Source organism: Pyrus communis, chromosome 16, assembly GCF_963583255.1.
Source record: "Pyrus communis chromosome 16, drPyrComm1.1, whole genome shotgun sequence".
In the NCBI taxonomy this organism is placed as follows: Eukaryota; Viridiplantae; Streptophyta; class Magnoliopsida; order Rosales; family Rosaceae; genus Pyrus; species Pyrus communis.
This window is the reverse complement of record NC_084818.1, coordinates 3,347,509-3,371,954: the sequence shown is the minus strand read 5'-3', so window position 1 is coordinate 3,371,954 and position 24,446 is coordinate 3,347,509. Positions and strand designations below refer to the sequence as shown.

The window sequence follows — 24,446 nt, the reverse complement described above, 5'->3', positions numbered from 1 at the left end:
GCCCTTTTAGTTTGGGGTATCTACTGTTAATGCCACTGTATGCAAAATGACCTTACAGAAAAAAAAAAAGAAATTGATGAAGTTTGATCAACCAAAATTAAAATCTCGAGAAAAACTTATGTCAAACAATTAAATTTCGTGTTCTCACATAATAAAATTTTGGTATTTTTGTTGTCTGTTTCATTTGAAAACATTTTATTAAAAATGAGAATAACTAATCAGACAACTCTATCGAAATTTCTCTCGAACAAACTACTGAATTGAAACAAAGAAATTAGAAACTTAATGATCACATTAATCAGGAGGGGAACAGGTTCAGACATTCTTAGTCCACGTTCACTGGTCGTAGACTATGTACATAAAAACCAGGAAAGCCAATTACAATTGACTTGAAATTCGAAAAAATCCAATACAAAAGGAAAAATAAATGCTAAAACAACAATTTTAACTCAAGTTCTCACCAAAATGCAAACTAATTAGCCTATCAAACTTGTATCATCGACTTGACATGTGTTTTTGGGAGCACAAAACCAGCTCTTCGTTCCTCAAATGAGTACTCAATCTCCTCAGGAATCTCTTGAACTAAGTTGGTAGCGAAAGGAACCGGTGGAGGAGGAGCTGGGGTCATAGCTGTCTGCATGGGAACTGACACTGTTGATGGTGTCGTTGGCACGAAGATTGGCATCACCTTGGGAGTCTTGTTCTCTTCGTCTGCAACAGTTCTAGGCTTCAGAGTAGTAGTGCCGAAAGCAACATTTTCGGATGGAATGGAAACGGGAACAGAAATTGGGGAGAAGGGTTTACGAATTGTTGGTGTCTCCACTTCAGAAGGATTTGGGGCACCAAAAGAGTGTTTTTTAACAGAAAGTCCAGCAACATCTAAGCCTAAGCCTCTTCTACCTGCATAAAAAAGACAGGATAAAAATATGTTAAAATTTGATTGTCAACATGTTTTCGTATGGTGTCTGTATAGGCATTTTTTTTTTTCGAGACACTAGACAGCAACAGAGATATGGTGTTCCAGCGTCATGCCTCATGTTTTGTTTAAAATGAAATCAACAGAAGCTTCTGAAACACCGATGCAACGAAGAATAAAACAAACATGTTTTTAGGTACTACTACCAGAGTCAGAGTCCCCCCCTGCAAGGAAACAGATGGTGAATAACCTTCAAAGCAACTAAAATATATTTTTTTCAATATTCTCATTTGTCAACCATACACAAATGAGAACCGTTGGAGAAGAGATTAACCTGTGGACAAAGATGAAAAGCCATCATCCAGATGATTGTTTAATTGCTCATTTGGATTCACTCGGTCACTCTTTCTTGAACGCGGAGTACCTTTGATGGAGTGAAGTGGATCGGGTTTAGGAGCTTGCATTGAAAGTCTTCTATTGCTTGCACCTCCAGTTGACATTCTCGGAGCCTTCTTTACACTCTGAGGTTTTGAAGGACTTGGTTTTGACCCATAAAGTACCTCTTGCTCAGCTATCAACTGACCCTGAATCTTTTTCTGGTCCTGAAAATGGAAGATGAAGATTTGTCACACAGTTCACAGTAAGATCGTCAAAGAAATATGTCCAAGTGAAACTGCTGGCCATACCCGCTGTCTTCGACGTTCCTGCTCCTTCTCCTCCCGTAATATAGTATACTCTTCAAGCATGGAAAGAAGACGAATCTGAACAGAAGTGGATAACAATAAAAATTGTTTCAGAAGTTGCATGTATGAAAACAAAAAATAAACTTCAACTGGAATAAATCTCCTAGAGACTGCACAAATACAAGGGAAGCAACTTACACCATCATATGTGAACTCAATGCCCCTCTCCTTCTCCCATGATATGGTTTTTGAAGCCAATGCATCCACCATTGCTGTATAAAAACCGGGATCCAGGTAAAAACACTTATTTAAACGCAAAAAAATAAAGGAAAAAACTGAAACCAGCATAAACATAATCAAAATGATACTCTTGACCAAAGCACAGTTCTGTAACAGTTTTGTATATAGGATAGTCTACCATTATTAACCAAAGGTGCCATTTTTCAAAATTCGGACAATACCTGGAAGTTTATTAACCAAAGCACGTGCTTTCTCAGCACGCTTGAGAGTAAGATGAGCTCCTCTTCCAGCATTGTATCGGTTTTCATCCTACATGAACGCAAAAAGGAACAAGTAAGAAAAGGAGTTTCAATGTGGTGAAGTAATCGACATGGTGATGGAAACAACTAACCCTGTTATACTCTTCGAGCCAGCACTCCTCATCACAAGCAAACAACCACTTCTCAACTCTTTCAAGTATGTCTTTCCTGCTAAAAGCTTCCTCTTTAACCTTTGCAACCTGAAGCTCAATTTGATCGAGGACACAAGCAGGGTCCACATCTCCTGCACAAGTAAGAATGATGCACACGTTCAAGGACATTTATGTAGGAATTTTCTGTTACCCCATGATATGCTTTTAAGAATATAATATGAACCTGACTCTATAGCTGCAATTACGTAGTCAATTGCACTATCTGCTTCAAGGACCATATGTGTCTTTCTACAGATTTCCTCTAGCTCTGACCTCTTCTTAAGAACAAGCTCTTTCATTTTACTTGATTTCAACTCTTCCAACCGAGACACTTCTGCCTCAACCTGCACAATAGATTTAATCCCAGATGAAATCCTTGAAAAATATACTGATTCAAAAATATGAAATAATACAGAATTACAATATAAAAAAACTCACATAATTGATGAAGTCCACAGAGAGTGTATTTGGTTCAGTTATCTCATGTTCTGAAGCAGCAATATTGCAGGTTATATTCTGAAACATCTGTTGCTCCTCAATTGGCGTATCCATCAAGTTCCACAGCTCTAACATGGTAGTTGCCAGATCTTGAAGCTGTCAGAGATTAGAAGGTTAATATGATTCAATTAAATGCACAACTTTGACTAGAAACTAAGAAATGATAAAGAAGTAAGAACATTCTTTACCCTCTGCATTCTCTGTAATTTAACCTCCCGCAATTTTTGTATTGCAGCAGCCAACCGCTGAATTGTATCATTACCTATATTCTTGCTTCCTTCTGAATCAACTAAACTGGGATGAACCTCACTAATTGTCTGTTTGTAGTCCATACCAAGAACCGAGCAAAGTGAGTTCAATGTACACAGGTGGTCCTGTATCTGCTTAAGCCTATCACTCTGCAAAACAAGAATGAACAGATGAATAAGGAAGTGAAGAGCACATAAGAATACAAAAGTTGATTACGATGATATGCAGACAGAGAGGAAATGTAAAAAAGAACTCCCAACCTTCTCAGTTTGGAGTCCATGTAGATGTCTCTGCAATTCTTCAAGCCTTCTCAATGATAAATCAGTTTCATCCACAGCCGGTATAGATGAACTGTAATCTGTGCTTCCATTAATCTCACTTGAAATTTTCTGTATCTCCTCTAGAACTTCCAGAAAGTTATTTTTCCTGTCGTATTTTCTTTTCTTCATCTCCTCCAACTGTGGAATTATTTTGCTGAGCTCTTCTTTCAAACTTCCGGCATTTTGATCAGACTGAAATGACAAAGCAATTTGTAAATAGTTCTGATTTTAAACAATAGTAAGAACTTCAATGGAAACAGAATATTTAACCTATTTATCTATGAAAACAATCACAGTTATCTTCATTACAGTCGATCCTGACCTGCCTAATATGTACCGGTCGCTCCCCCATTGCAGAGCAGATTGCTGCAAGTTCTGCTTCGGAATCAGCAATTGCCTGCCGTAGCTGTGCCCTACACCGATTTGCCTTGTCAACTTTTCTTCTGTATACTTCTAGACACTCCTGCTCAAGCTCGAGCAACATCTTATCCCTATCTTTGTCAGACTCTCCGACTTCATTCCAAATTATCTGCATTTGTTGAATTAGACAAGAAAAAGAGTGAGTTTAGTACTTTTGTACAATCCAATTTCCGTAATTACCGAAAAGCTAGACAGGTTTTCTTTTCATATATCTAATTCATGTGATACCTGAAGTTCATACAGAAGTGATCCACATGTTGTTTCCATTTGCAGAAGCTGTTCACTTTGAAGATTAGACATATTGAAGCAATGCTACCTGCCACAAACAAACTCCACCATGAAACCCTAACCATATGCATTGCATAAATTGACCATAAAATTCTTAAAAATCTCTAAATGCCAACACAGTATATGGAAAAAGCTCTAAATAGCAACAAAACGCTAGATTCCTCGAAACCCAATTTCAGGTTTCTCCCAAAACTTTGGAGCAAAAAATATTACATCCCCAATTCTAGTCCAGATTAGGTCAAATTTCTATATGAACACCAAATTTTAAAATTGAATGGAAAATTCTCTCTTCTACAAATACTTCCCATGCAATTTAGCTCAAAGAAATTAAAATTCAAAGCACCGTCCAGATCACAGGCGACAAAATCAACTAGAAGAAGCCGAGGAACTGTTTCCAACAATTCACAAAATCAAATACCAAAAATTCAAAATTTTCAAAATTCAAATCTTGCTCGAGAACAAAACGGAGAATTGGGGAAAATTGAAGAAAAAGAAGGAAGACGGGAAGAGGAAGGATCCGTTGACAAACCTGAGAGATCAAATCAACGAACGTCAATTTTCTATCTGCTGTATGGATTTTCTTGCTACAGCTGCGGTCGTTGGCGACTGGAGGATTTTCCCGAGAAAATGTGGGTTTCGTTTCGTTTTTCTTTTCTTGGAAACTTTGGGGGAAAAAGGTAGAAATTGGGGTTTGAATTTTAATGGAGTTGTGAGATGCGTAACTGAAATGTGAAATGTTTAGAGAGAGAGAGAGAGAGAGAGAGAGAGAGAGAGAGGAGAGAGAGAGAAAGTAGCCGTTTGAAGGAGGAGAAAAGAGGACCGTTGAAGAAGGCAGAGAGCGCTTGTCAAGGATTTTGTACTTTAATGGTTCTCCAGGACGACATTTGAATTTCAAATTTTCAGGAAATGACTCCGATTTGCTGTAGTAGATATATCGCCGCTCTCGTGCATGTGGCAAATGGAAATTTGCCACGTTAGCATAAAAAAAGTCAATGTGTTGGTCCCTTTTGTTTTCTCATTTGGTATGTTGACGAAAACGAACGCTCGACGGTGTATTAATTACGGCCGCATATCTCGTTTTACAAAAATAATCATATTTATACATTTTAATTCAACTTTGAACTTTGATCTTCATAATTTGTAATTTGGAGCAGAAGACTCTCTTTTCCTAAGGTTGGATAAAACTCCGACAAAGTTTTAATCTTTTTATGATAAAAATGATGTAATTTAAAGAGAAACCTCGAAAACACCCGAGACTTCTAAAGTCATACAAAAGAGCGTTCCTAGCTTGTTGAGGAAACACCTGAGATCTTAACACAGTTTTAATTAAAACCCATATATATGCACCTTATCCTCATTGTTCTTATTCATTTTATGTTATCAACGACTATCGTACTTATTAAAATATAAAAATTAGAATATCGTCTTGAGAAAAATGCAAAAAAGAATTTCCAAATTGGAATGAAAATTATAAAAAGAAAGTTTTTTATGTAATCTTAAATTGAGATGTATGACACAAGTACATAGCTGAACAAGCAAATCACTTATTTACTCTAATTGCTCTCAAAATACAGAATTAGCGGCTAATTCTCCCATCTAATCCAACAAATAATTACTCTACAAGCTAATATTTAAATAATTTTAAACAAAAAATGGTTACTCTATAAGCTTTTCCCCAACTCATGAAGAAGAGTCGTTGCTGCCCTCATATTCTCTCCTTATAATTTCAAGCACAAATTCGTTCCATGTATCAACCGGACCCGGCATGCACCAGTGCAAGCAATCCTGCGGCGGAGGCCTTCCGTCTGGTCCCCGCTGTGTTTTCTTATTAGGATCCGGGCTTCTGTACGGGCCTGGATGCCCATCATGGCGGTACTCAAAAGGTTTCGTGATATCCATCAACTTCAGCTTTGATTTGTTTGTCACACCTTTCTGAATCGCACGGTTGAATCCCATAACCTGTTTTTCATGCATTATGTTTGTAAAGCCATTTTCCACTACTTCGCCAAGCGCAAGAGGCTTGACCTTCCCCGTGCATGATCCTCCTGTGTTCCAAGCTCCACCCTCGTAATGGTCAGGTGAATAGGACCGCACAATCGCAATCCCTGTATAATTCGGATGTCTAGCAACAGCAGTGAGAATTGTCTCGACGGATATTCCAAATGCTTCAATGTTGTTAACCTTCATAGGCCTTGAATTGTCCGGCCACCACAACTGCCCTCCCACTATCTCGTTGTTTAAGATATAGACCGACTGCTTGGCGAACCAATGGCCGGAAGAGAAAATAATCACATCAAACTGTGGGATGAGATCTATGAATTTGTCATCAGGGGCATCAAGGTGGAGCTTGGCCACACCCTCTCGAGCAAAATCAAATGCCTGAGTTGTTTGTTTCACAAGCCATGAGGACCAAATCCGGACAACAAATGTAGATGTCGACTTGAAATAATAGCGTTGCATTCTCTTGTTCCCCCGATTTTTTGGAACTTCTACCTGCATACACCACACAAAGATGTAAGCACCACTAGAGTCAGTTCTAACAGCATTATCCGCAAAAAAGGACTGCAATCTTATAGAGTTGCTTTGAAATGCAAAGTTGCAAACACTAAACAAACTCCACAAATCTAATTCTGATCACAAACGCTAGCAGTGTTGATGAATCCAGAGTTGTGAAAATTCCGTCTACTATAAGAAAAAACTGTTTTGTCCGAGAAGGAGAAGCATCTAATTTGAGATAAAATTCTTAAAAAAAGTTTAAGATAATTGCCTGCCAGAGCATGCACAACAATGATTCCATATGGTTTCGAGCAACGGAATCACCAATGAAAGCTATTGTTTTTCCCCTCATCAACTCTAGAAATTTCCTGGGATCAAAACGTGGCAGGTCACACTGAAAGGGCTTCCATCGCCAATTCTCATACTGCTTGTCAGGCCTCCCATTTCCCTGGCAATTTTGCATCTGTGTCAGGACAGGACATGTATTGTTCGTATATAGCGGTCCTTCTGAATCATAAATCCAACTTCCACTGTATAGATCACAGCCTGCATAATACGAACAAGATGTAAGTCAAAAGCATAAAAACAAGTACCGAGAACAAAAAATCCACTTGAAAATGTAATATTATAGCAACAACTCAAATTTCATAAGTACAAAAGGTAAAGATTATACAAAAGTTCAATCAGAAGTATAAAAGGCTCAGATTATAGCACAACTTGTCAAATTTCAGCAAACATGAAAGCATAACAAAACAACACAAAAGCTACCTGAATCAACGGAACCACCACTGGTTGCATTGTTGCGCATCTGAGTAGAAGCTGGGATGCCTTCAGGTTTGGAATCAGATGGAGCTGAAATAGTATCATTTGGCTCAATGTGTGCGATGTCTGAATTGTTGGAAAGACTCACAGAAACAGGTTTATCATTTTCTTCAATTTCTGTAACATTGGACGAACCAGAAGCAACCTTAGCCCCTTCATCTTGCATTGTGTTATTAGATGGCCCAAGAACAGGTGCTTCTCTATCCTTTGTCTCCTTTATTTCCGAAACTATTGATGGATCACTTGAATGTGAGGACAGTTGTGGATTGGACTCATCTGACAAATTCTTATCAGTTTTTATCATACCGTCAACAATTGATGAAGCGGTTGAAACAGCAGGCACTGATCCAACATTTTCATTGTCTGATGAACCGGATGAGTTTTCTGTCACATCTGGTACATGTTTAATCTCTCTAGTTTCTGAAACAACCACTGAACCATCTGATGTTGTAGGTACTTGTGAATTCAATTCAGTAGGAATATTCTGATCAACAACTTTTGTTTGCGGACCATCTGAACTTTTCAGAACTTCTAAATTAGACTCAGTTTGATGATCAACAACTTTTGGTTGTGGATCATCTGAACTTCTCCGAACATCTAAATTAGAATCGGATACCACATTCTTATCAACACTATCTACATTGTTAGGAAGAGGAGAATCGTGGGACATGGGATTCCCTATGGAGCTAGAATAATCCAATTTCTGCATACTATCAACACCATAGAAATACCAGCTAACCGTGGAACCAATTGGATAAGTAACTAAAACCCAGGAAGCAAAAAGTAAGAACAAAGCCAATGCCACCCCCGAAACTACAATCCAAGAAAGACCTTTCGGGTAGGAAGTCATTGAAATCGAACCTTTGGGCGAAGCCCAAGTCATTGTTTTCCAAATCAAGCAATTTGTGCGAAATAATTACCTAAACTATATCAACAACCAAAGAAAACCCCAAAAGCATGCGTACAAATGGCTAAAGAAGAAACCCCAACTCTTCGTTTTCTTTCCAAATGAGGAAAACCCCAACTTTGAGCTCAGCCTCCTCCAGCAAACCCTGAAAACATTCAAGCAAGAACTCCAGATTTTACATGTAATTCAGGCAACACGATGATAAAAAGGGAAGCTTTATAATCATGCTTAATCATAATTAATCATAATTAATCATAATTATATTTTAAGTACATTTCCTTACTAAAAATAGACAAAAAACAATGGTTTCCAAAAGGGTAAGCAGATCTAAAGAAAATGTACCTTGATCGACACTACAGGCAATAGAAGATCTTGAAGCACTGAAAAGCGCTAAAATTTCGATGATTCCGAAAAAGGAAAACAACAATGGAAGCATGAAGATTTATCTCCAGGGGAATTGGATTCCTGTGTAAGCGAAAAGGATGGGAAACTCGGATTCCCAACCTGGAAAGTTGAATGCTTTACGTACGGAACGCGGAATCAGATCAACGGCTGAGAGCTTTTTGTTAATGGAAGTAGCGGATGAAGATCTGGAAACAGGGGACTTGGAATTAAAGAATTAAGATCAAAGATGAAAGATTTAAATGGGAAAAATGTAATCTTGTTTGTTTGAATGCGGCGGATAAAACTACGTTCAGAGAGGAGAGAGAGAGTCTGGAGTTACTATATAGTGCCCCTTGGTTCACCATGATTCCATCAAAGTAAGTGCTGTGAGACCGACCTCATTGTTTGGGTGCGGCGTGGGTGGGTTGTTGAGGAGGTGACAGCTTTTAATAGCATCAACCATGATTTTCAATTAGGATGACTTAATAGTTAGAGGCGAATTTTATACACGTACTTTATTTGACAAGTTTTATGTTTCATTCTTATTGTTAGTAAATCACATGTGATTAGGAAAGTTTGAAATGTTTCTGTGAGTCTTTTCAGTATCAAAAAATGTAGACTGCCGTGACGAAACCATTAACTTTTTCCTTTTTTAGAAAAATGAAACCATGAATTTTCAATTTTCTGATGTATTATGGATGTTAATAGAGAAATGCTAATAATTTTCTCCTAAAATTTGTTTTTATAAATTTTTTGTCATCTTATAATATAACGTTAATTTTCGTTCTAATTTTAAGAATATGTCAATTAAATTCAACAATTAATTAGAAAATGTGACAAATGTCAACTCATTTTCGCATTACATTTTGGTGGAAGGTCACATTGTACGAGTTAATTATATTAAATTGAATACTAATTAATTCGTAACAAGACGACATTTTTTCTTATGAAGTTGACGGATAAATCCCTTTTTTTTATTGGTTTTGATTATTGCATTTGATTAAGAATGCACTCATATCGCCCACAACTATTTTTATAGTATTATTTCAAACGTAGTTCTTTTTGGATTTGGATGATCTCTTAAGCCTAAAGTGAGAATCCTTCTAACCAAGGAGTATGGGTCGTTTGATGAAAATCCAACGGTTATAATTATTATAACTTTAAAAGGATCATCCTGTTTGTAACCGTTGGATGAAAATCCAACGACCCACACTCTTTGATCAGGAGGATCCTCACTCTTGAGCTCAGGAGAGGATCCAAATATGTTCTTTTTTGGTCAAAAATAATAAGAAATGCTTGCATATGTCATAAAATACTTTTAACAATTTCATAAACAATTTTAACACGACCTTAATTGTCACATCCCAGTTTCAGCTCCGCCGTAACACGATATTGTCCGTTTTAGGTCTCGGGTATGCCTTCACGGTTTTGTTTATGGGAACTCACACGAGAATTTCCCAATGGATCATCCATCCTAGGATTGCTCTCGCCCGAACTCGCTTAACTTCGGAGTTCCGATGGAACCCGAAGCTAGTGAGCTCCTAAAAGGCCTCGTGCTAAATGGAGGTGTGCATATACATATAAGACACATTACCCCCTCTCCGTTGGTCGATGTGGGATGTTACAATCCACCCACCTTGGGGCCCGACGTCCTCGTCGGCACACTCGCACCACACGTCATAATGGCTCTAATAACATTATGTCACATCCCAGTTATGACTTCGTCATAGCACGATATTGTTCGCTTTGGACCCTGGCCACGCCCTCAAGGTTTTGTTTATAGGAATTCACATGAGAACTTCCTAGTGGATCACCCATCCTGAGAATGTTCTCGCCTGAACTTGCTTAACTTTGGAGTTCCAATGGAACCCGAAACCAGTAAACTCCCCAAAGGCCTCATGCTAAATAGAGGTGGGCATGTACATATAAGACACATCACCTTCTCTCCGTTGGTTGATGTGGGATGTTACATTAACTGATTTGTTTGAGGTTATTGGAAATTTTTCTTTTGATATGAAGAAAAAGAAGAAAACGTATTTTATGCTATGCAACATTAAATGATACGAGTATTGGAATACCTAAATTTATTGGTTGGAATTGGGATTGTTACACTCTGTTGTCCTTTTGCTGTATTCGTCATACCAACAATAAGCTCATTATAGCCCTACAAAATATTATTTTTAAATAAATAGCATCAGGCCATACTTATATACCATCTTTAACCGAAGGGGTTAAACATATCCCCTAAATAATTTATTAGTTTTTAAGTTTATACTTTAAAGTTATTGGTTAATTTAATTAAACTACCTTTAAATGTCTTCAATTTTAATCCTTCAATTTTAATCAACTATTGCATTTAAGGAGCTAGGCCCCGAAAAAAAAAGTTAAGATGGGGGCTACATTTGGATAGTTTGATGCCTTTTTTGCCAAATAAAGGCCTAGGGGCTTCACAAAATTATAGCTTAGTCATCGGTTGGAGATGGATTTTTGGGCAAATAAGTTATTTTTTAGCTTTGGGACCTTTGGCCCTCCTTATTGGAGATCGCCTAAGGGGCTAAATAGTTTAGTAAACTATTATGCTTCTCGCATGTAGCATCCGAGTCTTGCCTGTCTAAGGAATATGGAGGAGATATTGTCCTCTTGGTCACCTTGACCAATCATAGATCCGCTTGAAGAGCGGCTAGTTCAGTAGCTGATAGAGATGCCACATTTGCTTCTTCAAGAGCTGCAAAGGCGAAGAGTGGATCTAATTCTAAGCCTAGTAGCTCGGACCTGGCATGCCCTTTAGGAGGAAAAATTCAGATTGTTGTTGAAGAGTAATATGTGTAAAGAAGAAATTCGGTGTTAAAAGAGATTATACAAGCTCAAATAAAATTTCTCAAATAAAAATTCAAAGGTTGAACCGGAGTCACACGCAAAAGTAACTCTTACAAAACCGCAGACTCTCTCTCTCTCCTCCTTTTCTCTTCCTCAACGGTCCTAAACGTTCATGTTAATTAGGGATCCAACATCCTCCCGCCAAACACCGAATTATCCCCCAAAAGGTCAAGACTTCACTCTCGCTCTCACTCCGCACCCACTCTTAAACCCTAACCCCCTTCACACCCCAATTCGTCGTCATTTCTCAGGAATCTCAGACTCCAGAGTCTTCTGCTGTCGAATTCTAAAACCCTAGCTTTCCCGCACCTCGGCGGAGATGAGCTTCGCGGCCTACAAGATGATGCACTGGCCGACCGGCATCGAGAACTGCGCCTCGGGATTCATCTCCCACTCACGAGCTGACTTCGTGCCTCGAATGCCTCAGGTCCAGACCGATGACCTGGAGTCCGACTGGCCACCTACCCGCCGAGAAATCGGCCCCATTCCGGACCTAGTCGTCACCGCCGGAAACGTCCTCGAAGTGTACGTCGTGAGAGTTCAGGAGGAAGAGGGTGCCAGAGGATCTAGGGCTTCCGGAGAACCCAAGCGTGGTGGTCTCATGGACGGCGTCTCTGGGGCTTCGCTCGAACTCGTGTGCCATTACAGGTCCGTTGCCCCATTTGAACCCCTCTTTCGATTTTATTGGCGTTTTGTCAGGAGATGAATTCGCCAAATTAGTCTCTCGTAATGCTGTATTTAAATTAATTACTGATGGTTTCAATTCAAATTTTTGTTTGCGTGTAATTGGATTGCAGAATGCACGGTAATGTGGTAACAATGGCGGTTTTATCTGGCGGAGGCGGTGATGGTTCCAGAAGAAGAGATTCTATTGTCTTAACCTTTGAAGATGCAAAAATTTCAGTTCTTGAGTTTGATGATTCAATTCATGGACTCCGTACTAGGTGCGTTATTAGTTTTGCTATTTTGTTGATGTTATATCGATTGAAGCTCCGTTTAAGTCCAATTTGCAACACACGTGAGTGTTTTTTCTTTTGAAAGTATTGTAAGTGTTGAAGTCACTGATTTTAAATCCTGAGTAAGAATTTAATCGTGAATTTGCCAAGGGGATACTTGATCTCCTCTAGCAGGCTTGAATACATAAACTGACTTTTACTTGAAGTTGGTTGTGTAATTTAGTGATTGAAGAGATTTAAAGTCTATAATCTGTAGTCTGTACCGTTATTAACTAGTTATCCCCCTTATTAGTTAGTTTTACAGAGTTTTGTTTTGTTATATTTTCCATACTTTGTTTAACCATGTTGCAAGGTGATATTAATTCATTGATCCTTTTTCCAGCTCTATGCACTGTTTTGAGGGCCCAGACTGGCTTCATTTGAGAAGAGGCAGAGAGTCATTTGCAAGAGGCCCATTGGTTAAGGTTGATCCTCAAGGCAGGTGCGGAGGCGTTCTTGTTTATGGCTTTCAAATGATAATACTTAAAGCTGCACAGGTCTCTTCTGCTGCCTAAACTTTGTATTTTGATGATTGTGGTAGTACTAGCATTAACATGGCGTCTTGTGTTGAAAAATTATGGAACAATAAGTTATTTTCGATTCCTGATATGTTTACCATAGGAAAACTCTTGGAGGGTAAAAAAAGGAAAACTCTTGGCTTAGCAACAGTTGTAAGCTTTGGCTCATATGCCCTTATTAGGAGCACACTCAAATTGATCTAGGTTATTATGCCAACGAGTTACTGGCTCTCTCTCAAATTCAACAATGTGTTGCTTAGTGCTGGTCATGACATCTTAGGCTAAAAAAGTATAATTTAAGAAGTTTATTCTCTATTCGTGCTTCATAAAATGTAGGATTTGGAGGGCAAAAAAGTGAAACCTTGTTGCCTAAGTAACAGTTCTAAGTGTTACCTATGCAGTATACCTTTGCTAGTAGTGCTTTCAATTATTGGTCTTGGTCATTGTGCCACAACTCTCAAAGTCCTCTAGTAGATTGTGATCTATAAAAGAGGGTCCTCTTCTATATCAATTTGTATATCTTGTGTCAGGGTGGCTCTGGTTTGGTTGGGGAAGATGATGGCTTTGGTTCTGGAGGTGCAATTTCTGCTCGTGTTGACTCGTCTTACATTGTTAACCTGGGAGATATGGACATGAAGCATGTAAAGGATTTTACATTTGTACATGGTGAGTTTGGCTGTCGAATGATCTTTGAAAGGAGTAATGTTTGTAAGACATTTAATAGACAAACATTGTATTTGTATTTGTGGACTAAAAAGAAGATATTTGGATGTGAATTCTTAGTGTGCATTATTTAATGGGACTTTATATAATCTATGATAATGAAATTCATATGTGGATTTGAGTATTTGAAATTGGCAGAATTTCATATAGGTTGCGTAATTCACTCCATAATGTAGATTTGTGTTGATAAAAGTGTTCTGTTTCTTACGAAAAAAATGTTGTGGTTATCAGTATCCATATTTGCTTGTATTGCATTCCCAAGTAGGATTGAAACAAAATAGGTTAGTTCTAATAACTTCTCGTGGCTTTATATCTTTTAAAGTTTGACATAACTTATGTTGTATAGGTTACATTGAGCCTGTGATGGTTATCCTTCACGAGCGGGAGCTTACTTGGGCTGGGCGTGTCTCATGGAAGCACCATACTTGTATGATTTCTGCACTTAGTATCAGCACAACTTTGAAGCAGCATCCGCTCATATGGTCAGCTGTTGTAAGTTCCACAAAAGATAAATTTTATCTTCAAATTTTGAAACTATCAATGGGAGATTTCTTTTCTTTATGTCCCCAACTACTTTTTGTTTTTATGTTTGATAAATTTAGTTCAGAATCTTTGTGATCCAAAATATTAATGGTTAAGCATTCAGCTGAATATGAAAAAATATGAACAAATTTTTCTTGAAAGTCTTGCATGCTTTTTCTGCACTGGAGAATGTGTATGTCTGATGCAAGTCAGATGATCTGAAAGATTATCCTTCTTTAAGTGTTGGATATTTGGGAAGACATCCTTACTTTCGCTATATTTTTGCTTATATTTGTGTCAGAATCTCCCCCATGATTCCTACAAGCTGCTTGCTGTACCATCTCCAATTGGTGGTGTTCTGGTGATTAGTGCAAATTCTATCCATTATCATAGCCAGGTAAGTTAATTTCTTGTAGTGGATTTTATTAGCTGAAACACATTTTTATGAGATTTTTTACCTACTTTATGCAGTCAGCCTCATGCGCGTTGGCATTAAACGGTTATGCTGTTTCTGTTGATAGCAGGTCTCTCTCTCTCTCTCTCTCTCTCACACACACACACACACACACACACACTCACAACTCACACACCCTTGTATTCCCTCCCTCCTCATCTCTTTGGCTAATTTCTCTTCTCCACACTTTGTTTTTATATAATTTAATGTATTTTCTGTTTTATTCAGTCAAGAGATGCCAAGATCTAGTTTTACTGTGGAGCTTGATGCTGCCAATGCAACTTGGTTGCTGAACGATGTAGCCCTGTTGTCTACAAAAACTGGGGAGCTACTATTGCTCACCCTTGTTTATGATGGACGGTTAGTAATTACAATTTTAAATTTTAATTTCACTTGAGTTGTACTTGGAGGGTATTATCATCGACATTTAGCATGATTAGGGAGTTGGTGATGTATTTTTTATGATGTTAGAAATACAAGAGGGCTTAAGTTTTCATTTATTTCAGTCCTCTGCTGTACTTTAGAAATTTGAAATATATACCACCATTTCCACGTACATGCTACTTTGGCCCATTTATTGATTTGATATGATTTGGAGTAATACTACAAGAAGTTGGAATGTGACACAGCCTTGTATTTTTCTCAAGAAGCGTATTTTTTTTCTCTTCCCACTTGTAGAGGACGTGTGTATGTATATGTATGTGTGTATATGTACATGCATATGTATGCGTCTGCTCAATATTTAGGTAAGCAGTAATCTTGTTTTACAATCTGCAGGGTTGTACAGAGACTTGACCTTTCAAAGTCTAAAGCTTCAGTACTTACGTCGGTTAGTCACATTTTTGTTTTCTTTTGCTCTACTCTTATTTCAGCTATGTATGTTTCTGATTTTTGGCTCCATTTATAATTATTTTTATAGTTTTGGTGAATAATCTGCTAATTTTTTTTTGTAGGGAGTTACAACACTTGGAAATTCATTATTTTTTCTGGGCAGTCGGTTAGGGGACAGTTTGCTTGTGCAGTTCACTTGTGGAGGAGGGGGCTCCATGTTGTCATCTGGTTTGAAGGATGAGGTTTGTGTTGAAATCCTTAATTTGCTACTTAATCGTAATTTGTGGAGTTGATAATCGTAATTTGTGAAAGAGTTGATACCAATGTTAAATATGATTAAACTCTTTTTGTTGTTATTAGTTGTTGAATTCAGCTCTCATATTTGATGTTACTCATTCTTGGAGACTTTGGCATGTGCAATACTTTTCAACCTTATCTTCCTATTCCTGATGCTTGAAGTTTTACAGGTGGGGGATATTGAGGGTGATATCCCATCGGCCAAGCGACTGCGATTGTCGTCTTCGGATGCATTGCAAGATATGGTTAGCGGTGAGGAGCTCTCTCTATTTGGGTCAGCTCCAAATAGTGCAGATTCAGCTCAGGTTGTTTATCTTTCTGGGAATGCATTTCCTGTTTCCGTTTTTTTCCTGCTTAATTTGTTCCATATGTGGTGTTACTGGTGTAACCGTCCAAGAGGATCCCTTTCCATGGTAGGAAGAGAAATTAAAAATAGGATAGACTGAACTTCTAACAATAATAGCATTGGTAAATCCAATTAAGGTCGGAATCTCCACTCTTTCGCACTCCAAAATCATGCTGCACTTCCCAGTCAATTAAATCTGAATTGAAGGCCACATGTTCGCTTATGTCCTTTTTAATTCTAATTGTTGTAATTAAATATGTTGTTTTAGGCATTATAATCATCATAATTACAATCACCATTAGCTCCATTTCATTAACATAGTGGTCTTCTGATATTTGCTTGTGTACTTGGTGTGAAATTGATTGTTCAATGTCAATTTTGCAAAATTTTCTGATTCGGTTATTAGACATGGCAGCTCAAGTTCATAACGTTAAATATCATGACTTTCGATTTTTGAATTTGACTTCTTTTTTTTTTGGGTGCATGCAGAAGTCTTTTTCATTTGCTGTAAGGGACTCTTTGATTAATGTTGGTCCTTTGAAGGACTTCTCCTATGGTTTAAGGATTAATGCAGATGCAAATGCTACTGGAATTGCTAAACAGAGTAATTACGAACTGGTTAGTCTGATGAACATATTTTATCTTTGTTATATTATTACTCATCGATTAGAATGATGGGCTGCAGGCTTAGCTTGAACTTGTTTCCTAGGCACCTTATGCAAATGAGTACAATCACCTCTTCCTAATCTGTGCTTAATCAGACTTTAATTTAGGATATTGTGGCATTCATTTTTTTAGTTATTAGTTGAAAATCCGGGAATTTCACGTTACTACTGTTTTCATTGTTTTATGAAACTGATCTATATGTTTACTTTCATATTTTAGGTCTGCTGTTCCGGTCATGGAAAGAATGGTGCCCTTTCTGTTCTTCGTCAGTCAATAAATCCAGAAATGATTACTGAGGTAGGTGGTAGTGTTCCCGTTGATTGCATCAGGGGTCAGGGCCTATAATTTTGTATTTCCTGGTGCTGGTTTAATATCTATCACATGAAAATGTTACCTACCTACACTCTTTGGGATTTTAGATTGATTTTGCTTGCTAACAGGAGTGGGCAGTAACCAAGATAATAAAATGACCCAACTCTTCCCTTCCCATTTTGACTTTGCAGGTTGAACTACCAGGTTGTAAGGGAATTTGGACTGTTTACCACAAGAATGCACGTGGTCATAATGCCGACTCTAAAATCATTGCTTCTGATGATGAATATCATGCATATTTAATTATAAGTCTGGAGGCTCGAACGATGGTAAGTCATCTACTTTCTTGTGTTCGATAAAAGTTAAAAGTGTTTTTGAGGACTCTCTGGTTTGTAAATATTTGTCTTGTTCATAGAGCTGCACGCTTTTCTTAATGAAACTGTTCCTTGTAAGTTTGTAAGATGCAAAGCTAGAAATGTGTGACATTTTTTCAAATCATAACATATGAGCTACTTGCAAGTCGAATGCACATTGTGGAAAACTAGCCTTTGAAGGGTGGTGGAGAGGGAGTATGGTTAGGGCCTTATAGCACATGATTTGCGGATAACATAGATGCTTGTGTGGGTAATTAACTTGTGGATTAGTAACTATTTGTTCTTTTATGTCTTTAATTATTCTCTCCCTCTCTGTTTGCCTCTGCTTTAGATCCTCCTCCTTTGCCCCTCTACTGGATACCCATCTAGACTTTCTTTGTAAACATTTCAATATCTTTTGCATAATTGCTATACATATGATTGCAAATGTTCCTGTAGCTGGTTTTTAGCATACATGCTGGTTCAGTCTGATCACTGTCAAGTATTTCAACGATAAAAAGAGTGACTTTATATTTTAATGTGATAATCCATACAAGAATGTTATTTATTTGATAATTCAGTTTCCAACATATTGTGTTGCTTTGACACTCCCCCCAGGTACTTGAAACAGCAGATCTTCTGAGTGAAGTGACAGAAAGTGTTGACTATTTTGTGCAAGGGAGAACAATTGCTGCAGGGAATTTGTTTGGAAGGTAAGTGTGTATCTTTATAGGATATTTTTCTCCTTGCCTGGCCTGTGCTCCAATGATGGTTTCCCTTTAAGAAGATTCTTTCCAACTGTGTTTTCTACAGTTAACTTCTTTTGTTAGTCAATTTAAATCTAACTTAATGAAGTATATAATTTGTTAAGAGGAATAGTGGTTTTGTGTATCCTGCACCTTCTTTTTGTTACTGATCCTTTTTTATTTTCAAGGCGTCGAGTTGTGCAGGTCTATGAACGCGGTGCTCGAATTCTCGATGGTTCTTTTATGACTAAGGATATAAGCTTTGGAACTTTGAATGCTGAATCGGCCACCGGTTCAGAGAGCACAGTGTTATCAGTTTCTATTGTTGATCCATATGTATTGCTGAGAATGTCTGATGGTGGTATTCGACTCCTTATTGGAGGTATGTTTTTGTCAACAAGGTGCTCTACATATAAATAAGTGCACTATCATCTTCTTGACATGTTGCTCTCATAGTTCTTTGTCTAGTTGGACTTTTCTATTCCATATGGTTAAATGAAAACTCATGCTGGTTTTGATGTGCAGATCCTTCTTCGTGCACTGTTTCTGTAAGCATTCCAGCTGCCTTTGAGAACTCAAAGAAACAAATCTCCGCTTGTACACTTTATCATGATAAAGGACCTGAGCCTTGGCTTCGGAAGGCAAGTACTGATGCTTGGCTTTCCACAGGAGTTGACGAAGCCATTGATGGTTCTGATGGTTTATTACATGATCAGGGTGATATATATTGTGTTGTTTGTTATGAAAGTGGTTCCCTTGAAATATTTGATGTGCCCAATTTTAATTGTGTTTTCTCCGTGGATAAATTTGTATCGGGAAAGACGCACCTAGTTGATACTTTAGTGCAAGACTCTTCAAAAGATTCCCAAAACCTGATCAATAAAAGTTCTGAAGAAGTGAGTGCCCAGGGCAGGAAAGAAAATATAGAGGATATGAAAGTTGTAGAGCTGGCTATGCAGAGATGGTCAGGACAGCATAGCCGTCCTTTTCTTTTTGGGATATTGAATGACGGGATGATTCTTTGTTACCATGCTTACCTGTTTGAAGGTCCAGAGACTACCTCTAAAACTGAAGATTCCGCTTCGGCACAGGGTACTTCTGGCTTAACTAATGTTAGTGCTTCAAGGCTTAGAAACTTGAGATTTGCTCGTGTCCCCTTGGACACATATGCTAGGAAGGACATGTCAACTGAAACTTCGTGCCAAAGAATGACAATTTTCAAGAACATTGCTGGTTATCAGGGGTTGTTCCTTTCCGGGTCAAGACCAGCTTGGTTAATGGTTTTCAGAGAACGTCTACGTGTCCATCCACAGGTGAGAAATCCAGTTCTCTTATTAAAATGAGGAAAATAATTGAGACAGCCTATATATTATGTGTTTGCTAGTTTGCTTTTGTTTGGTCTTTTTAATGCCTAATGAACTCTATATCAGGTATTCCTTTAATGTACTTGTATTTACATATGTTATCCTCCTAACTTCATTCATGTTGTTATAATAATTTGGCTTTACAGAATGGAGGTAATTTTCTTTGTGGTCAAATTTGGATGAAGTTAGTTTCTGAGATTTGACCTCATTGCCCTTGGGGCCACTGCTTGTATGTGCAAATTAAAAACTATAACTGATGTTTTCTAAGAAAGTGGGCAATTTGTTAAGTTCGTTTATTAATTTCTTTGGCAGCTTTGTGATGGTTCGGTTGTTGCCTTCACTGTCCTTCACAATGTGAATTGTAATCATGGGCTCATATATGTTACATCACAGGTTTGACGACAGTATGCTCCCCTTCCCTGTGTTATTATCTCCGATACTAGGCTTACAAATTTAACCTAATCCTTTCTACTTCTGTGTCTACATTCTAGGGTATATTGAAGATTTGCCAACTACCACCTATCTCAAGCTACGACAATTATTGGCCAGTACAAAAGGTGGGTACTTCAGTTTAAGTCAATATAATACTTGATCCCAATCTGCCATCTATGTCTGAAGTTAAGTTTATGGTTTATGCATAACTAAAAGTTTTGGCATTAATATTTTTTATGTTTTGATTAGATTCCATTAAAAGGAACTCCTCATCAGGTCACTTACTTTGCAGAGAAGAATTTATACCCACTTATAGTTTCAGTACCTGTGAGTATATATCTACCCTTAATATTTTTCTTGCTTGCACAAAAGTAGCTGTTTTATTTTAAGCTTCTTACTTTTACAAGTTGACCTCGTATGCATCCAGATAAGTTCACTATACACACACATTCAAATATATGCTTGGTTCCTTCCTTAATGTGCAAATCTTTTTTAATCTTAGTTTTGTATCAATTTTTGTTAATTTGTTTTCTTGCTTGACCATACGCATTATGAACTCACTTTGACTAATGTGAATCAATTATATTCTTCAGGTTCATAAGCCACTGAATCAAATTCTTTCGTCTTTGGTTGATCAAGAAGCTGGCCATCAGGTTGAGAATCATAATTTGAGTTCTGATGAACTACACAGAACTTATACTGTTGATGAATTTGAGGTTCGGATTATGGAGCCAGAAAAATCTGGTGGCCCTTGGCAAACTAAGGCCACCATTCCCATGCAAACTTCTGAAAATGCTCTAACTGTTCGAGTGGTTACGCTGTTTGTAAGTTTTCTGCCTTGTCATCTGCCTGTTTGTGGTTGTTGGACTATGCTTTCTGTACGCGTTTGTTCCACCTCTTCTCTCTTTCCGAGAGAACTCCTGGATTGAATAAAACATATACAACCACAAGTACACTGGTTTATGCCTAAGGCCCTAATCTCAATAAATAAGTCACATGGTACTTCATTTCAGAATACAACCACCAACGAGAATGAAACACTTATAGCAATTGGGACTGCGTATGTGCAAGGGGAGGATGTTGCTGCTAGAGGACGGGTTCTTTTATTTTCAGCCGGAAACAATACTCAGAATTTGGTATTTTCTGGATCATTTAAACGTCTCTCTTAAAATCACTATTACTTTCAATCCCCCACAATATCTATTGCTATACAAACCTTATAGGTAGCTTTCACCTGGTTTCGTTATTTCTGAATTCCACATTCTATGAGATAAAGTCAGTTATTTCTGTTTTCAGGTTTCAGAGGTGTACGCCAAAGAATTCAAGGGTGCCATATCTGCATTAGCCTCACTTCAAGGTCATCTGTTGATAGCACAAGGTCCTAAAATTACTTTAAACAAGTGGAATGGCACTGAACTGAATGGTGTGGCATTTTTTGATGTTCCACCATTGTACGTTGTGAGCTTGAATATTGTATGTATACTTCCTTTACTCTACTGTCTCTCTTAATTGATTCTTTGTATCATACACCTGGATATTACGATTTAATTTTGTGATGTGAAATCCGAGGGTGCACGTTGAAATTTTTTTCAGAACTTCTCAAGTTGTGTCTTTAAATTGATTCGTTGTGTACAATGTTATGCTTAATTTATTACGATATGATTCTGAGCAATATATGATCCTTGTCAATGACCGAATTTGTTCTTGCAGGTTAAGAATTTTATCCTCCTTGGTGACATTCACAAAAGCATTTACTTTCTCAGTTGGAAGGAGCAGGGATCTCAGCTCAATTTGTTGGCCAAGGATTTTGGTAACCTAGATTGTTTTGCAACGGAATTTCTGATTGATGGAAGTACGCTGAGCCTTGTAGTTGCAGATGAACAAAAGAACATTCAGGTTGGTGAATTGTAGTTGAGATCTATGTTAGCCCTCTTTTAGGTCTCTCTCCTCTACCTTCCGGCTCACACCCCGAAAAAAAAAAAAATACTAGGGGTTCCTTTTTCTTTTCAATAAACTTTTCTGCTCTGCTGAAAATTATTCAGCAGAATTGGTATAGTTACTGTAGTTGTCATGTTGCTAAACATGTTTGGATAGGGTTAATATTTTACAGGTGCTTGTGTTTAAAAATTTACGACTGTAAATATTACTAGATAAGGTAACTAAAAGGCGAAATTTTTTTTTTTTTATGGAAACTCAGTAAAGAGGGCAAATGAGAGCAAAAATAAGGAACATATTTGAATAATGGAGTAGGTATGCATGTCATTTTTACCACAATTCCCTTTTTTTTCTTTTGCGACTGTAATAATGCTTTAAGTTAGTTGTTCATCTGTGATTGTTGGAGGGATAGCGTAGCGTTAGTTTACTTATATTTAACGCAATTTATATGCCAACACAGATCTTTTTCTATGCACCAAAGATGTCTGAGAGTTGGAAAGGCCAGAAGCTTCTATCAAGGGCTGAATTTCATGTTGGAACCCATGTTACCAAGTTCTTGCGGTTGCAGATGCTCTCTACTTCAGGGACCAATCCAGGCTCTGACAAAACTAATCGCTATGCTTTGTTATTTGGTACCCTGGATGGCAGCATTGGTTGTGTTGCGCCTCTTGATGAACTGACATTTCGTAGGTTGCAGTCACTACAGAAAAAGCTCGTTGATGCAGTTGCCCATGTTGCTGGTTTGAATCCAAGAGCTTTCCGCCAGTTTCGGTCAAATGGAAAGGCTCATCGGCCTGGCCCTGACACCATAGTTGACTGCGAGCTTCTAACCCAGTAAGTTCCATGTTCCTTCCATTTAGATTACAGTTAAAGATACATAAGTTCTTGCTGGCTTTGGATGTCATGTGCTTTACATCGTTAGATTTATTAGTTGCTCGAATTCTCTTATAAGAGCCTTGCTCTTTGGTGAGAAATATTCCGTCATCTTTGTAACTCCAATGATGTTGTAAAAGTTTCTGATGAAACGATGCGCGCTTCTAATTGTTGATCAACACCATTAACAGTATTTGACGGCATGATAAAAACTGGGCCTAACAAGTGTACAATTTCCATCCTTGCAGTTACGAGATGCTTCCATTGGAGGAACAGCTTGAAATTGCAAGCCAGATAGGGACGACTCGTTCACAAATTTTCACAAACTTAAATGACCTTGCTATAGGAACGAGCTTCTTGTAAGTGCTGTGTTTACCTCGTTCGTAAATGTTGGGTTCCACTGAATTGAGAAGAAAGAGGAGGGATAAGAACTTGGAAATGCTGTTGCTCTAGTGCTGTAGTTATCGATTTGTGCTAAACAAATGGTGACCGACCGCTCATTGCTTTCAGGTGACAAGAGTTGAGAGTTTCCGGCTAACCAATATCGCTAGGCTCAGTAAATCGTTCAGTTTTGTCACGACGAGTATAATTGTCATTCGTGTGTCCGCTGATGGGTTGCAAGTTATCATGGTCGTTAACCTTAGTCCGAGACCGCTACATTTGTTCACATGTAATAGCCATATTAATGATACTACCATGAGATTTATCTCCTCCATATCCCGCAAACTCCATTTTCATCGACATTTCTTTTCGCACTTTGAGGCCGAATGCAATTTTTGTAATATTACCGCAAATGCCTTGTGACTCAGACTCCTCTTTCGCTTTTGAGAAAGAATGTTGAAATTCAAGAATTTTTGGAATGGAAATCAAATTGTTGCACATCAAAATTCTAAATTATTGTACTCCGAAAATTCGTAGTTATTTTTATTTTTATTTATTTTTAAATTTTTTTTATAATGGGAATAGAGGTGCACCATGGATTCATTTGGAAATGTATCTAAAAATACTGAAAGTGTTTTTGATGAATTGATTTTGGATTCCAAAAACATTTTTAAGTGTTTTTTTTTAGAAGAAACACTATATGCGTGCTTCTTGCAGAAACACGGTGTGTTTTTAGGATTTATTTTGAATTTTTACTAAAGAATGATTTTCAAAAATATTTTTACTAAAACGCTTTTAGTCATTTTAAATACACTTAAAAAAAAGTATATATCTAATAGAATTTAGAAAACAACTGCACGGGGTAAACAATTAAAAAAAGGAGCAGATAAGGCAAAGAATGAGTAGGGTCCTTCGAGTTAAATGATTTTTCACTTTTTACTTGACAATGGCAGATGGAGACAGCAGGAGTGGTTTTCCACAGTTCCACAAACCTCGTGGGCCTATCATGGCGATGCGCGTGTTCCCTAATTCACTAATTAATCAAGTGGCTGTCCATCTCTCTTTCCATGTAGAGTAGCAATTTTACGTTGAAACACTGTGATGTGACGTTACAACCCGTGATATTACAATTATTTATTTTTATTAA

At 37.7% G+C, this 24,446-nt stretch overlaps 3 protein-coding genes across 3 annotated transcripts; 1 reads left to right on the top strand and 2 right to left on the bottom strand.

The window, feature by feature from the left end:
* Positions 1 to 304: 304 nt before the first annotated feature.
* Positions 305 to 4,881, bottom strand: LOC137721193 (65-kDa microtubule-associated protein 3). Its single transcript, XM_068460299.1, has 13 exons — positions 4,595 to 4,881; positions 4,006 to 4,093; positions 3,680 to 3,886; positions 3,298 to 3,549; positions 2,977 to 3,186; positions 2,729 to 2,884; positions 2,475 to 2,634; positions 2,231 to 2,382; positions 2,061 to 2,148; positions 1,798 to 1,871; positions 1,603 to 1,677; positions 1,251 to 1,518; positions 305 to 900 (listed from the first exon to the last, which is right to left on the bottom strand). The coding sequence occupies exons 2-13, from the start codon at positions 4,075 to 4,077 to the stop codon at positions 485 to 487; spliced, it is 2,130 nt and encodes a 709-aa protein (XP_068316400.1). The 5' UTR covers positions 4,078 to 4,093; positions 4,595 to 4,881; the 3' UTR covers positions 305 to 484.
* Positions 4,882 to 5,553: 672 nt separating this feature from the next.
* LOC137720716 (protein YLS7) lies at positions 5,554 to 9,014 on the bottom strand. The gene is made up of 4 exons (XM_068459823.1): positions 8,633 to 9,014; positions 7,330 to 8,435; positions 6,833 to 7,107; positions 5,554 to 6,558 (listed from the first exon to the last, which is right to left on the bottom strand). The coding sequence occupies exons 2-4, from the start codon at positions 8,264 to 8,266 to the stop codon at positions 5,746 to 5,748; spliced, it is 2,025 nt and encodes a 674-aa protein (XP_068315924.1). The 5' UTR covers positions 8,267 to 8,435; positions 8,633 to 9,014; the 3' UTR covers positions 5,554 to 5,745.
* A 2,596-nt stretch (positions 9,015 to 11,610) lies between these two features.
* LOC137720671 (cleavage and polyadenylation specificity factor subunit 1) lies at positions 11,611 to 23,797 on the top strand. The gene is made up of 27 exons (XM_068459763.1): positions 11,611 to 12,199; positions 12,349 to 12,495; positions 12,890 to 13,043; positions 13,595 to 13,730; positions 14,134 to 14,279; positions 14,611 to 14,706; positions 14,781 to 14,833; positions 14,992 to 15,123; positions 15,541 to 15,592; positions 15,717 to 15,836; positions 16,062 to 16,196; positions 16,727 to 16,855; positions 17,123 to 17,200; positions 17,407 to 17,544; positions 18,187 to 18,281; positions 18,503 to 18,696; positions 18,840 to 19,627; positions 19,991 to 20,071; positions 20,170 to 20,235; positions 20,360 to 20,437; positions 20,704 to 20,934; positions 21,124 to 21,246; positions 21,407 to 21,583; positions 21,821 to 22,006; positions 22,506 to 22,879; positions 23,167 to 23,277; positions 23,429 to 23,797. The coding sequence occupies exons 1-27, from the start codon at positions 11,871 to 11,873 to the stop codon at positions 23,430 to 23,432; spliced, it is 4,353 nt and encodes a 1,450-aa protein (XP_068315864.1). The 5' UTR covers positions 11,611 to 11,870; the 3' UTR covers positions 23,433 to 23,797.
* The last annotated feature ends 649 nt before the right edge of the window (positions 23,798 to 24,446 follow it).

Coding starts and splice junctions, on each gene's coding strand:
- LOC137720671 (XM_068459763.1), top strand. CDS start 11,871: ATGAGCTTCGCGGCCTACAAGATGATGCACTGGCCGACCGGCATCGAG. Junction 14,834..14,991: donor GCTGTTTCTGTTGATAGCAG/GTCTCTCTCTCT, acceptor TGTTTTATTCAG/TCAAGAGATGCCAAGATCTA. Junction 16,197..16,726: donor ATAGTGCAGATTCAGCTCAG/GTTGTTTATCTT, acceptor GGGTGCATGCAG/AAGTCTTTTTCATTTGCTGT.
- LOC137721193 (XM_068460299.1), bottom strand. CDS start 4,077: ATGTCTAATCTTCAAAGTGAACAGCTTCTGCAAATGGAAACAACATGT. Junction 2,885..2,976: donor AATTACAGAGAATGCAGAGG/GTAAAGAATGTT, acceptor AATCTCTGACAG/CTTCAAGATCTGGCAACTAC. Junction 901..1,250: donor CTTTTCATCTTTGTCCACAG/GTTAATCTCTTC, acceptor TTTTTTATGCAG/GTAGAAGAGGCTTAGGCTTA.
- LOC137720716 (XM_068459823.1), bottom strand. CDS start 8,266: ATGACTTGGGCTTCGCCCAAAGGTTCGATTTCAATGACTTCCTACCCG. Junction 7,108..7,329: donor TGGTGGTTCCGTTGATTCAG/GTAGCTTTTGTG, acceptor CGTATTATGCAG/GCTGTGATCTATACAGTGGA. Junction 6,559..6,832: donor TGTTGTGCATGCTCTGGCAG/GCAATTATCTTA, acceptor TGGTGTATGCAG/GTAGAAGTTCCAAAAAATCG.